General features: G+C 40.0%; 2 protein-coding genes across 6 annotated transcripts in view; one reads left to right on the forward strand and one right to left on the reverse strand.

Moving 5' to 3' along the window:
* Positions 1 to 24: 24 nt before the first annotated feature.
* Positions 25 to 11,315, reverse strand: mtf2 (metal response element binding transcription factor 2). Of its 2 annotated transcripts, none has more exons than XM_041802878.1 (15): positions 11,088 to 11,315; positions 9,863 to 10,067; positions 9,385 to 9,466; positions 8,632 to 8,742; positions 8,364 to 8,464; positions 7,950 to 8,128; positions 6,472 to 6,567; positions 5,977 to 6,045; positions 5,555 to 5,678; positions 5,123 to 5,190; positions 4,880 to 5,047; positions 4,595 to 4,694; positions 3,685 to 3,743; positions 3,368 to 3,460; positions 25 to 3,062 (listed from the first exon to the last, which is right to left on the reverse strand). In XM_041802878.1, the coding sequence occupies exons 1-15, from the start codon at positions 11,090 to 11,092 to the stop codon at positions 2,687 to 2,689; spliced, it is 1,836 nt and encodes a 611-aa protein (XP_041658812.1). In that variant the 5' UTR covers positions 11,093 to 11,315; the 3' UTR covers positions 25 to 2,686. The 2 variants fall into 2 exon arrangements, with proteins under 2 accessions (XP_041658812.1, XP_041658811.1); XM_041802877.1 differs by lacking the exon at positions 11,088 to 11,315 and adding an exon at positions 10,241 to 10,433.
* dipk1aa (divergent protein kinase domain 1Aa) overlaps positions 9,976 to 15,424 on the forward strand; it is a 21,395-nt gene continuing 15,946 nt past the window's right edge. Inside the window, exons 1-2 of one of the 4 annotated variants that reach the window (XM_041802882.1) lie at positions 9,976 to 10,097; positions 14,898 to 14,985. In XM_041802882.1, coding sequence (XP_041658816.1) covers positions 14,932 to 14,985 — 54 coding nt within the window. In that variant the 5' untranslated portion in view covers positions 9,976 to 10,097; positions 14,898 to 14,931. Of the gene's footprint in view, positions 10,098 to 14,474; positions 14,986 to 15,424 lie in introns of those variants that run through there. The other 3 variants (XM_041802881.1, XM_041802880.1, XM_041802879.1) reach the window with 3 other exon arrangements.

Genomic DNA, 15,424 nt, shown 5'->3' on the forward strand with positions numbered 1-15,424 from the left:
TAAGGTAAATAAAAGCAAGAGCAGTTCAAAATATGGGGGTTTATTCATCTTTTAACTAAACAGGTTCAGAAGTAACACGTCAACCTATATCATGATATATATATAAACGTAATAAGAATCTTAAAGAGACAAAGCAGACGTTAAATGTATGTTCTTTGGCTACAGAAGCCTGCTGAAAGCCAGTGGTAACAGCATGTAGGCTGACCCTGGCTGAACAGAAAAGAGAAGCTATATCCATACAAAGAAGAGGTATCAATGTCAAAAAAGTCTGTCTTTTTGAACAGAATGAGAAACAACCCATAACAAGAGAGCCGTACAAACTGAACATTTACCTCTTGGTAGTTACATACAGCATATTAGTTTTCCAGTGGTCCTTTTCTGACTCAGTTTGAACAAGCAAGTGTAGCGATAAAAATAAACTACAATTTTGCTCATAGAAAAAAAGCATGCATACATATGGGCAAAGCAATATGAAAAAATGCAGCATATTACATAAAATACTGACTGACAACACTGAGAGAATAACTTAAACAAAACTTCCTGTCAAGCTGCATGTCTGGCATTTATGATACAGTGAAGTTTTTGGGCGTATCCTGAGTGTATACACTACATGACTGTAAAAGAAAAATGAATTGCTGTTTGTCCATCTATCATATACAAAAAAGAAAAAAACTGAGCTCCATTGTCACAAAAATGCTGGAACTCCCATGTGGTCAACTTATGACTAAGTATGATCCTGCTTGATTTACTTGCATAGGCAGCCATAAAAAAACTTAACACATGGTATAAAAAATGGGTATATAACATTCATAATATCAACACTTTATTTGAAGAATTTCTATCAGATAACGGTAACACTAAATAGGTCCTTAAAGAATTCAAAGGCTAACAATCATGTTGTTTCAAACCACAATGTTGGGACATTTTCTCTTGAGGTTAGGCTTCTGAACATTTCATGTATACAATGAAATAGTGCTTTTGGAAAAACATGTTTCCCAAAAACATACATTTTTACTGAATCACGACCAAACCGAAAAAGTATTTGAAAAAGAACTTTATCTTTGATGAAACTGCCATCATGCCTGAACTGAAACACTCAAATCATTAGTTTAAAAATGAGATGACAGCCTGAAGGATTTCTGATATGTGCAAGCAATTCTTAAAAAAAAAAACAAGAAAGTTGGGGACATCTGCCTAGTTGAGCAGAAAAAGGCATATGAGAAAGTAGATAAGAGAAAAAGGGTAATTATAAATGTAGTACAATTCTATATAAAACAAACATTTGCAGCAGCACATCTTGTTTCTAGTTCCTCCTGAACTGCTCACAAATGAGCACACTTTTCAAAAAACTGATGGATTAACCTGCCCAAGGCAACAAGAGGTTTGGATTGGAGGAGGAGGGGATGCAGTCATTAAAGGACACATCTGCTAATGAAGATAATGAAGAAAATGAAATTAAACCAAAACACATGTAATTGTTCAATGGATGATTTGAAATTGCCCCTTTTTCTCTTATCCTCCATCATTCAAACATTTAATGCCTGACCAACTACATTCTTCAGAAGAACAGTTTCTTAAACAGTCTGGAAACAAAAAAAGCACATCACTGGATTTAAAATAAAGCACAAGAACAAGTCACTGAAAGCCTCTGGGTGCAGTGCAGTGATCAATTATTTGCTTTAAAAAAAAAGGAGATTCTGCAAACAACCAAAGCACATTCTGAGTTAGAATCAGAAATACTGACATACAACATAATGACAGTGACTGGTCTTTATAAATGAATGCCATCTTTAAACATAATGAAAAAGACATTTTTACACAAGTTATAGTCACTTGAACTGCACTGACCTAAAGCCGAGCATATACTGTGTGAATTTCACCTGATTCAGACACAGATTTTGAGTCAGCACCACTCGCTTTGAAGTTGTGCTGACTTCGTTGAACTGCTGTTGTCAAGCAGTATATTCGGGAATAAGACGGCCAACAATGACCTGATTACAATCCAACCAGCTGCTCCCAACTGGTCAAATGGATTTCTGACGTGTTTGATATTTTAGTTGTATGACTCCACACACTCCCACAGTGAGAGCAGCACCCCAAGCAGAATCCTAAACTTTGAGGCTTTTTCCTCATGGCTTTTTTGAGGCTTCATCCAACTGGTGGTCCACAGGTGGGAAATATGCCTACCTGTGGACCTCCAGCTAACACAGATGGGGGATGCTGCTTGTGTGTGTAATAAAGAGACAGAGAGAAAGAGAGAGACAGAGAGAGGGTGCAAGAGGATATGACTCAATAAGGCTTCAACCTCAGTAGGCTAGGTCAGACTTTTTTAAAGGAAACTCCACAGATTTCTGTCACAGTCTGTCCTGACTTCACTCGGACAGTGAGCTCTCAGGTGGTGCATGACCATCTGACTATAATGTGGGCACATAAATCATGAACAGTTGTCATGCATTGTAAGGGATTCAGTCACAGACTTTATAACATGACTGTTAGAGAGTCAGCTTGAAATCGCACAGAGTATGCCCGACTTCACAGGCTTTACAGTGAGAGTATCAGGCTGAAGTAGCGCCTGTCTAAACTAAACACAGGCATATCAGCTAATGCTCTCAATGTATGCTGTGTAATGTCTTCAGCACAACCGTAAACCTCCTTCAGCCACAAGTAGGATGTGATGTTGACCAGTCTAGGAAGCAGTGACTCCTTCCCACTCTACCAGGTACTGCACCTTGCCATCAAGGGTGACCCTTCGTGCCAGGACTTTGTACTTCTCCCCACAAGCAAGCCGCCCTGCTGCTCCAAAATAGCTGCTGATGGAGCTCTTAAGGTGGGAGAGCTGGCTGTTGGGGTCCATGCCATGAACTATGTCTGTAGAGTGAAGCCCTGGGAGTGGGCTCAGCACCTCTGTAGTTGATGGGTCTGGGTCTGCAGGGGCAGGAGGGGGGATCTCTGGATTGGGAGGCTGCAGGGCCCGTCGTGGTCGTCCGCGTTTCCTTTTTAAGGGTGGAGCTGAAACAGGAATAGTGCTGGCTGTAGTGCGCGTCTTGCTGGAGCTACAGAGGCTTTAAAGGAAAAATCAAATAGCTCACTGTTAAATTAGAAAAACATTATACAGGCAAAAAGTACAAATGCATCAATTTGTTATGGAAGCAAATCAGTCAACAGAAGTATACAGAAGACAAGTTTTAACCTCATGACAATGCAAGAGGAAAAGACAAGAGTTCAAACATCAGCTACTGACCCAACAGGTCCTTACAAATCATTGTGAAAACTGTTGTGAATGACCAGACATACAAAAAAGAATCACCACCATCAACAGAATTACTGATGTGAGAAATGAATACGTGTGGTTACAAAACAAACATACCTAGACTGTCTTGAAAGGCTTGTTGAGGTAGTTTCTGTGGTGCTAAGGGCTCCTATAGATTCCACATCTGAGGACAGCAGGGACCTCTCACTCCTGGTTATTTGGGGTGGGTTAAATGTGAAAGAGAGGGATGAAGCAGAAAAAGGCGCTGAAAATGATCAGCTAATTCAATGAGCCATCAGTGAAATTTTAATGTTTACTTCTCTCATCATTCATTAAAAAATGAAGGTTGGTTTCATCTGGCAGTGCAATTGTTTTACCTTTACAGAGTGGAATAGTGATAACTGTAATCTTGTACACCACAGTTGTTCACTTACTTGACAGAGCTTATGTGATCCAACGTGTTGGCCACCATTGGCAAAGGTTTTCTCATTTCCTATGAAAGAAAAAAAGGATAAACTTTTAAAAACTTCTCTTTAATACCCCTTTGATTTAAGGTATCAATATCCCCAGCAAAAGAAAGTGCGTTGGCTCTTAAAGGGATACTTCAACATTTTGGCAAATTCATCCATTGCCATAATTCCTATAGTCTTAGTAATAGGTTCGCTACCTTCAGTTGTCGGTGCAAGCTGTTTCTAGATCGACGCTGCCGAGTTCGGAGCGCTTCGGAGCTGCTGTGCCAACTCAATGTAAGCAGATGGTATTCTGGCTTTCCCTCATCAAACTCATCAAAAACACAATCCAACAACTCCAAAACGCTCTCATGGCCAAGTTGTGACCTGCACATTCACCACGCTATGAAATATCATGTAAAATTATGTAACATTACGACACATGAAGCAAATACTCGGAAATATTTCTTGAGTAAACCACTGGGCGGAGTGACAGTGCAGCAGCCATGTCTTGAGTGTAGTTCTGGCTTTGCATTTAGCTTTAAAACATCTCCGTCTCATAATGTTCCATGATTATTTCATAGCGTGGTGAATGTGCAGGTCACAACTTGGCCACGAGAGCGTTTTGGAGTTGTTGGATTGTGTTTTTGATGAGTTTGATGAGGGAAAGCCGGAATACCGTCTGCTTACATTGAGTTGGCACAGCAGGTCCGAACTCAGCAGCACTGATCTAAAAATAGCTTGCACCGACAACTGAAGGTAACGAACCTACTACTAAGACTACAGGGATTATGGCAATGTGCGAATTTGCCAAAATGTTGAAGTATCCCTTTAACAATGATGTGCATATCAGGCTTATGCCCAGTAAGACACAAAGAAATGCATAAACACCCACCTGGGATAAGAGTGCAGTGGAGCATTGTGATTTAGATGGAGGACGCTCTCCTTGCTTCTTTTTCTTCTTCTCTGTGCCGTTGGTTAAAGTACTGCAGGTCCTAGAGCAACAATAACAGGATTTCAAAAGAATCACAACCAAGGACAGATGTGTATTGATAACACAATGACTGTCATGCAGTCAGTGGAAAACATCACTTTTTTTACACTGTATAGAAGACTGCTAAGGAATATATGGTCATCCATTCATTTTTTAAATTAGATTAACATCAAAATGTCTTCCTACCGCATGCCAGCTAGGGCTTTGTTGGACTTGCATCCCTTGATGGTGATCTCATGTGAAGCCCTCTCCATCACTCTGCTGGTCGGCTCCGAGTTGGGAGGGGCAGGAGGGAAACGGATTCTCAGCCCGAACAAGTGCTTCTTTTTCTTCACTTCCTTTCCTGACATGAACCTAAAAGAGAGCAGTGTAAGGATGAGAAGGTCACAGAGATAGGGGTTACCACTAACTAGTGAAGGAATAACTTACATGCTGTTATTGTTGTTTAATGCCTCCAGAACACTTTCATATCGCTCTGATCTTGGAGTGTTGGTGAGCTACAGACAGAGGAGGGGAGGCAACCAAACAGGAAAAACAGGGTGAAAAGGGAGAAGGGGGAGAGCATTCAGAAAGTTAACTACATATGGTTTCAGAACTAGAATTCACAGATAATTTTAAAATAATTACAACAAGAAGCTACCAGTGTGGCTCAATTGTCCCAGCACCACTTGGGATTAATTCTTTATGCTGGAAACTTAATGAGAACCAGATCTAAAACGTGAACACTGTAATGTGTCTGCAAATCTAAAGCTATATAAATATAATGTGTCTGAATGTTCAGTGGAAAGCTCAAAAGAAATGTTGCTTAGAGCTTTTAAAAAAGTCATTGAGAAATCAAACATGAATTTGTAGAGTAATGACCTCCCCCAGCTGCAGCAGCTCCCAGTTTTCATTGATGTATGCCATCAGCTCCATCTCAGAGTCAAAGTACTTCTTCTTGTGGATCACACTCAGGTTGTACAGGCTCAGGTGTGTGACATCATCCCTGAAACAAGAAAGTGGTTTAAAAATTTGATTTTAGGGGGAAAAAACACTATGGATGAAAACAGGAAGATGCAAAAGGATGCAGGAATTTCAAGAACTCATAAGTGGAGCTGCTGCTGGTCAAAAGAAAAACAAAGCACATGTCAGACTGAAGCTTATTTTTGAGTCTCTGGTATTTGGTGTAAGTAGGACATTGCAATTAAAATAAACACTAATTTGTGAAGAGGGGGGTATCACATGCTTCTGGATTTCACAACAAAATGTGTTGCTTTCAAAGTAAAGTTTTAAGATTCACTCACCATGTGAGAGGCAGACGGGTGAGGTACTCTGGTCCACAGTTGCAAACAGAACAAACAAACAGATAGAACCTAATAAAATAAAATTAAAAAAAAACACATGCACAAAAAACATGATCAGTTTTGGTCTTAACAGCATATCATATGGCTTATGAATATAGGGTGTGTTGCACAAGACAGTGTTACCTAAAAATTTAAAAAACCCACACAGAGGTAAAGCACACCCATGGATCTTTCCCTCCACTCAATAGGTAGGATTGGATACAAGAAAAATAAATGTTGCTCAAAGTGTTTATTTAAAAAGTAAACTTTTTTTTAATATTCTTAAAGTTACTCAGTTTTAAAATGAGTGCTATTTGGCAATATTGTAATTTTGCCACTGTTAATTTTAATTCAATAAACGAATCCCAACCAGTGCTTGACCTGATCGGGCCAATCAGAGGTCTTTTTCACCGGCACAAATTCATGATGTTATGACATACATATCTGCATTTTTACCTGTCTCCATACAGCATAGGCATCTTTAAGCAATGAAGACAGGCCTCATGAAACCACTGCTGACACCTGTCACACTGCAGCATCTTCAGGTACCAGCTACAAGGAAAGAGACAACAGCAGAGTAGGTAGTAAGTTATACCAAGTAATGTTATGTTAAAAAAGTGTTAGTAAACATGAACATGTTTGTTTGCAGAGATTCTGAGGTCTGGAGGGGGTGTTTAATAAAAGCAGCTAAGCCAGCTGTGCTTACTTTAATTGGCCTGGCTTTCATTTGTTTTAATTTTTACAGTCTCTACCCTTTCCAACCCCTGATGTCTTTCCATGGCTGAACAATGGATGTTAATACAGCTGCATGAGGAATATAAGTAACTTTTGACTACAGAAAGAAAACACCACTACCATCAACGAATCAAAGAAAATGATATGGTACAATGTTGCTGACAGATTAAATGTGAACATTTTTTATCATTTCTTCTGTTAAATAATGAATATTAAGCTGTACTATTATTACTATTACTATCACTACCACTGGTACTTTGGAGTTTTTCTTTTTACATCCACAATAGAGTTTCAGTTCATACTCTAATGCTACACAGTGACATTACTATATGACAAACAGTAGTATATTAATTCCTTATATGATATTATATTATTATCCTATGTTCATATCATACCCCTGCTGTATACATAACTGGATGCTAGTCAGGGTACCATGTCACTTTACATTAACATGAGTCATTTTGTTATTTACTGCACAGAATATCAATTATATAAAGCTCCTGTTTTTTGGGGGGGTTTATTCAATATCTGTTGCTTATTCTTTTTGTATTCTATTGAATTTTTACCACCGTCTTGCTCTTATGTTGTGTTATCATGCCTCATGTAGGCCAATTAGTGAGATTAACTTCAAGGCTTTAACTATCAATGGACCAAATTTAGTGAAGGGTGTTACATCTCCATGACCCACTAACCTTTGCCCTACATTCATTCTACACTTTACCTTCTGAACAGGAGCAATCACCAAGAGCCACAAAAGGACAGGCCAACAGGAAAAAATGTGTTACAAACACATATTTCACAATGACTTTAATAAACTTTGTCAATTAACCCTAATAGATGATGGTCTTTATATTCTTTCAATCCTGCATTCTATGAATGCCTCATCTCAAGTGCAAATAATGAAATAACACAGAATTTTAAAGTATAACCAAATGGTTTTTGCATTTTATTGTGGTCAATTTTCATATTTTCAACTTCATTATTTCATGTATGACTTGTGCTATATAAAAATATAAAATGCCTAATTGAGTGATTGTTATTCCAGATGACACTTCTGGACCATGGTTACTGAGCTGAGATTCAGGAGCCACGACGACAGCACAGAGCTCTGACTGCAATGAACACCACTTATTAAAATAAACAACCCTTCATGGAACATACAACCACTATAAAGCCCCTTTTAAAAATGTTTCACTCACTCTCCTGGGCCTCCACAGTAGCAGTAGCACTGCTGGTCATTTGTTTTGTGCTCCTCGTCCCACACCAGATCTTCCAGAGCATAGGGGAAAGACAGGTGTAGCCCCAAGTGCTGCTGTTGCTTTCGCTCAATCTGCATATAGCCTTTTGAAGACACTCCCCTCCTGTGTGAACCCCCCTTCTGTAAAACATTAAAATATGCTTATTAACCGGAATATAAACATGACAGTAATTTACAGCATTCACTCTATGATTTATCCTGCAGTAAACTAGTAATCTAGTTTCCAATTTGTTTTCATATTAAAATGAAGCAATCAATGAGTCACACTAAACAGACATTTCTAATGTGAATATGTGTATCAAAAACAAATTGTGAGACACATGTTATGCTTTTAATGCTCAAAAGAATGTTGTACCTTTGTCATAGAGGCAAGCTCACACTCTGAGCAGAGCCACTTGTCGTCTGAGTCGATGACAGAGGCAGCAATGACCGGGGTGTGGCACAGCTGGTGATAGCCTGAGTGACAATCAACACATTTACATGCTGCTAACATCTACTGAATTATCCCTTAAGTTATTTTTGGTGAACAAATGAAGAACAGATAAGAATTTTTAAGGGAAAAACAAAAGCAATGCACTTCAATCATGTCGACGTTAATGATAGCAAAAGAGATGATGCAGTACCTTGCCCACATTTGTCACAAATGACAATCTCATTGGGTTCCTCTGAAGTTTCATCCTGGCATATGGAGCAGACAATGTCATCGTCATCCTCATCCTCATCATCTTCATCCCCTGAAAATAACATAAGAAGTGAGGATATGGTCAGCTCTTTCATAAGTTTTGGAAGAGGCCATGTTTTTTCAAGCCCAAACATGGCAGAATACATGCAGTGATGGTAAACTAATACTGTTCACACATCATAGTAAACAATGCCTGCAATAGTTTATTTCTTCAGTTGAATTCATCTACCATCAATAGTGACATTACAACCACAAAATGGGTTGGAATGACCTTTATTAAAAGGCTGTTCATGTATATTGCACAACCTCAAAGTACATTTATTCCTTATCTCCACTAGAGGTCAGCAAAAAAAAAACAAGGTTTTTGCAGTGTAGTTAGAATCTGGCATCAGCATTACAACACTGTGTGCATGCAGCATGTGCACCGTCACTGGGGCTGTACTGATGCCAGACACTGAGGACAGTTAACTGCCAGCAACAGGAGTAATGAGATAAGGCTGCAGAAGGCAGACAGGGGACAACTCTACGTGCAAATTCAAGCAAGTAAACATCAAACTGAACAGAATCTAAATAGCATATGCTTCTAGGCAAAACTTAATGCATGTATTAAATATTTTAGTTGCAATTTGCAAATGATAAAAATCTGGATTTAATTCAAATAAGGCCCAAATATTTAAGAAACCTGTAACATTACCTGTCTGAATATCCTTCCAGAGCACCCAAGACTTTGACCGATCCTCAAAAACCACAAAGCATCGCTGCTTGTCTCGATCTATCTGAAGGAGGACACAAAATGGATTTGATTGTTTAGAATATCATAAAAATATGAAAGCTTAATAAGAGGCATCTTTTATTTTCAAGACAATAAATCACAGAGGGCCACAGGCTGTGTAAATTAAGATAAAAAAAGAAGAGTTTGTGCATCCTATGACAAATTACCTAATAGACACGGGTTTTAAATAAAGCAGTAAAAAAAAAAAAAGGAGTTTTAAATTTCATAATCTGAAGGCCCTTTCAGGGCACTAATCCAGAGGGCAGTTTAAAGTGCCAAAAACCCTAACAAGGTTGCCAAATTCCAGGGATCTGAGAACTATTCTGCCTATCAGCTGAACTATGGCTTATACTTTGATAGAAAGCTGATAGTGCCAACACAACTGTTCTCTCATACTTACCTTTGTGATTGTCCCCAAGTAGAACAAGCCATCTGACCACCGGGCCAAGACGTCCTGTCCCTCTGTAAACCTGTCAGACATGCTGTCCTCTCCATACTCTTCCCTCACAGAGAGATGGGTGGGGGACAAGGACAAGGCCTGCTGCTGCTGACGCTGGGGATGAGCTCTGTGGTGGACGGACAGGTGATCCACAACCCCGGAGTCTCTGAAGGACAGAACCAAAGGACAGAGTATGGTTAGTTAGTGGAGAAATGTATTTACAATAAAAATAAGATGGATCACATTTTAAAGGTTCTTTTAGGCGATGTGCAATAGCTGTTTTCACCACAGGAAATTTCCTAAGAGATGAGGGGCTTTAGAGGAACTATGTGCTTTTACCTTTTCATGAACACGCACACAAAACAGAGTCAAGCGCAGGTTTTCTCACAATCTGATGTACTTTCAAAACAGTAGCACTACAAACTACACTATGACTTGGACCATCCTGAAACTCCATGATATGTGAAGTTTCATAATCCAGCCTTGAACATGTGCATCTCTTTGTAAATCCTGTCCTGTATGTGTAGTGGTCATGTTAAATACAAGGATACACTGTGTGGTTTTATATAAGGTTTGAAAACAATGGTGACCATGAAACACATGCCATTTCCACTTCAGCTGACACAAACAACAGGTGATTATGCTCATAATTAGTGCTAATTGGTAATTAACTACAGCCACGCAGTCATTAAAATAGCTGCAAGGCAATGATTGAAGAGCACTTCCATAACTACCCCAATTCAAACTCAAACATACGCACATTTTATCGTTTGTGAATATTTATATATATATAGATGCGTATTTTAAATGTGAGTGACAGTTGTTGGTTCATTTATACAACTTGTCAGTCAGTGGTCGATATTTATCCGTGAAGTAGCGAAGAGTAATTCAATACACCATGCTATGCATCGTGGTTTTGATTTTTCCCGTTTCTTTCACGTCCCAGCCCGTCAGTCTGAGTTTCCCTTTGTTCGCATACTGACTGAGCATGGCCAATACTAGCTATTAGAAGAAGGCGCACTTCATCATAATGCTGCGAGATAAAATAAATCATATATGATAAAGGTAGCAGCCAGGCCTGGTTGTTAGCGTGAGTAATCCCCATGTAAAGCCGTTAACCTCGGACAGGTTGCTGAACGTCGGACCCACACCCCCCCACGGGAGGAAAACATGATGACAACAATACCTCATTCGGTCACCTCCGCTTCAACAAAAGACTCGTACGATAAAAACAAGAGTTTGTGAGTGTCCCGTGGTATCCCGGTCCTTGTGTGGTTGCGTCCACTTCAAAGTGTATCGCTAAAACTTGTGGGGCTCGTGCCTTTCTCAGAAAATAACAAACGGTTCATTTTCCCCCAACACGTTCGCCATTTTGGTTTCCCGCTGATGATCGGGGAGTGCATTATGGGAAGCGCTTAAACGCCTTCTGCTGGTTGTTGTCGCAGCTACGTTCATCTTTTTTTCAAACATTTGAAATTGTAGGCAGGGCATTAACTAAGCAGACCATATCCGCCCCTTAAAGTAGTATGCTGAACTGTACTTACATTGTCAAACATGCCATAATGGCACAGCATAATTCAGCGGGTTTTTTTTCAGTTAGTGTGGGTAAAAATAAGTAAAAACCTACGTTACTGGAATTACTAAATAACCGACAGATATTACAGTGAACAAAGATTTCATCATTCAAAATATTCTAACTTTAGCGGAGGTATTCTTCGAATAGCATAACAAAGTATAAGCCAGTGGCGGTTTTTTCATCATCAGGTGATGTTGACAGGTCAGTTTTAATTTGGATGTTATGACCGGGAGTGCTGCTGAGTTTCGAATTGGAGACTTTTATTTTTTAAGAGATGTGCAGAGGAAACTTAACAGTTAAGGATTGTATGCACTTCACGGAAGTGCGTATCACTGTGTAGCACAATATACGAGATTTTTAAACATTTGTCCCTCATTTGGTAGGAGGTTGATCAGTGTTGTTATATGAACAGAAGTCTAGTTAAGAAATTCCATGTGATGTAGATGTTTGGCACGGTAGTCAGGTCTGCCCAGAGGAGTGGCCGGGCCCCTGAAAGAGCCACTAAATTGGCCCCTCCCCAGATGGCATTTATGAATAAACTTAGCACAAGAAGTAAGGAAATTTGTGTTTGGTAGATTACTCCTTTGGTGTAACAATTTTTCATAGCAATAAATCTTATACCGTTGGAAAGCCTGTTTATTACCCTTTTAAATGGTGCCACATTTGTAAGGAACATACATTTGTGGGATGAGCAGCAGAGCTGAGTATGTGGGTTGCGCCCATGAAAAATTTGCCATATCTTCTCTGCCAATGCCGAACAGCTTATTCTGCCATTGACTCTTGTTTGGTGTTTGGTGGATTGAATGATTGAAGTTTGAAGAAACAAGACATATTGGCAATTTAACAATTTATTCATTTGACAAACAGGAGCCTCAGCAGCGTGTGGAAGAAATATACACAGCCACAACAGCCTGGCACCTCCTCCTCATGCTGGTCACCAGCCTGGTCACACACTGCTGTGGGATGGCATCCCATTCTTCAACCAGCATTTGTTGCAAGTTAGCCAACATGGTTGTGTTGGTCACTCTGGCACGAACAGCATGCCCAAGCTGATTCCACAAGTGTTCAATGGGGTTGATGTCAGGACTGCTGGCAGGCTATTCCATCCTCTCCACTCCTAAATTCTGGAGGTAGTCTCTGATAAACCCTGCTCTGTAGGGACAAGCGTTGTCATCTTGGAGGATAGTTTGGTCCCAGACTGTGGAGATATGGGATTGCCACTGGTTGCAGAATCTCATCTCAATATCTCTCTGCACTGAGATTGCCTCCAGTGATGACAAGCCTTGTTTTTCCAGTGAGGGAGACGCTGCCCCACACTATCACACTGCCTCCACCAAAAGATGTTACTCTATCGGTGAAGCAATCAGCATAGTGTTCTCCACATCTTCTCCACACTTTGAACTTATGATCAAATTGGCAGAATCTGGACTCATTGCTGAACATAACGTTCCTCCACATGTTCAGGTCCCAGTGCACATGTTGCCGACACCAGCGCAAATGGGCCTGACGGTGAAGGGCAGTCATGGCAGGCCTCCTAGCAGCCCTAGACCGGAAATTGGCTGCGTGCAGTCTGTTCCGGGTTGTCTGGGCAGGGAGCCGTCAGCCATATCGTCCTGCAAACCTTGACTGCAAATCTGTAGAAGACAGCCTACAGTACAGGATGTCTCTGACATCCCCTGTTATATGGAACTTGGCCTTCAGTTTGGAGATGGTACTAGGGCTCACTCCAAACAATGCCGTAACTTGGTTTTGTGGAACACCTGCTTAAAGTTGCCCTATCGCACGGGCCCTATCCAGAGCAGTCAAACATGGCATGCCGTTTCTTGGAGCAGACACCTACTGACCACTGTAGCAGGGCCCATGCTCACCTAGGGGTACCAGAAGCTCAAAATGAGTTAATAGCAACAGCAAAATATGCTGTTCGGCATTGGCAGAGAAGATTTGGCAAATTTTTCATGGGCGCAACCCACATACTCAACTCTGCTGCTCATCCCACAAATGAATGTTCCTTACAAATGTGGCACCATTTAAGAGGGTAATAAACAGGCTTTCAAATGGTATAAGATTTATTGCCAAGAAGCATTGTTACAACCAAGAAATACTCAACCAAACTCAAATTTCCTTACTTTTTGTGTTAAGTTTAGAAAGATGCAAGTGGGATCTGTAGTTAACAATAGCCCACTGGTCAACCTACACCTCCAGGGCCTGGATCCAGTCAGCTTTGGAGTGGACTGAAAAAAAATAAAACATTGCAGGCCTTATCATTGGCTATACATAGTGACATTATTGTTGTTGTCAATAAGCCCACCCACATTGATATTACAAAATAAAAGCTCATAGCATTTTAAGAAAAGGGGTTTACATTTCGGAACGAGGCAACAATAGATAAATTGTTTACCTTTTGTTGCTGAATGTGTAATGATGGGTGAAAGAATTTAAACAAAAGTCACTATTGATTAAATATAGGATGGACTGTGTGTTTGCTAACCACCATGTGCCCCTCCATGAGGGCCCCAGAAAGCTTTACCTCTAATGGGATCTTGATGGTGAAATAAGGAAATTTTAAGATTTTTGAAAGATGTGTGTTTGACTTTTATATGCAACAAAAATGCCAAACTCTCAATTTCCTCTATTTTTTAAAATATATAACAAACATCATTATTATATTATATATAATTACATTTATATAAGTTACCATATTTATATAAATCTATATCAATACATACCTGCTGAATAACACGATTTCATTTTTTAAGTTTCCTGGCTAATGTTTTTGTTGTCAGTTGACATTATAAAGAAGATGACCCTTTTCCTTCTAAAAATACACATCACATATAAACTTGAGATGATTTTCCACCACTGATCAACCATCTAAAAATAATAGCCACGCGCGCTCCCGCGAAGTGGAAAAAAATTCTCCTTGATGACTTTTTTTGACACAACACCGGAAGTCTGTAAAGCTCATGCATGCTAGCTTGGCCCGGTCATACCTTTCGACTTTGAACTGCCACAGAATACTCAGAATGAATCGCTTGATTAGCGCAAGTCGTGTGCGATAATATACTGATTCCGACACATTTTCAAGTTTGGTTGACGACTCAAACTGATGAAGGTTAAAACTTAATCGTACTCTGTACGCATGCGCTGTGAACCTCCGGTTTTTTTTTATCCAGCTTCAGGAGATATGCTGCCTTGGTTGAAAATCGGCAGCTGCTGCAAGGAAGCGAGCTGGAGCTGAGGCGCAGGCAAAGTGCAATATGTGAGCGATTCAGACGAACTAAACACAGCGACAGTCCGAGCTCACAGTCGATTGTAGTAAGGTTAAATCGGAATCCATGAAGTAATTTCTCCTTGATTTGTAGACCAGATCGTTTATGTTGAAGACGCTTACCTCCGTGTGTTTTGGATGATCTCCCACAGCCAGGTCCACGTATTGAGATGAGCTATTTCTGTGATGGCGAAGGGTCTGTTTCCTCGGGCCTGGGTGAAAAAGTCTTTCTACTTCCAGGTAATCCCACTACACAATCATTTTTCATTGAGGGTATTTAACCTGATGTAGTATGCTACTTTGTTTTAACTGACCGACCGTTATCCTGTGTATACTGGGATACTCGCTGTGGCACATCTGACTGACAAGTGACTGTTTACACGTTTCTGGTCAGGTTGCTGTCATACCTTTGCTATCATAAGCTGATTCAAAATACCTGAGGAATGTGACTGCTGATGAGAAGTCGAGTCTCTATGCAGGTCCTGGTTATTAAACTACCCCTGAGAGTGTGCATAAAATGTAAGGAGAAATTGGTATAAACCAGTCTGGATTTATCTACTGGGACAAAAAGCAGTTTTTAATCATTTCATCTCACTTAATTATTATTTTTCCATCTCATCATTTGGCTGAAAAAGACTTTAATTTTGCAACACAGCTGTTTTATCACCACCAATGGTGC

The sequence above is a fragment of the Cheilinus undulatus genome, linkage group 13, assembly GCF_018320785.1.
Source record: "Cheilinus undulatus linkage group 13, ASM1832078v1, whole genome shotgun sequence".
Lineage (NCBI taxonomy): Eukaryota > Metazoa > Chordata > Actinopteri > Labriformes > Labridae > Cheilinus > Cheilinus undulatus.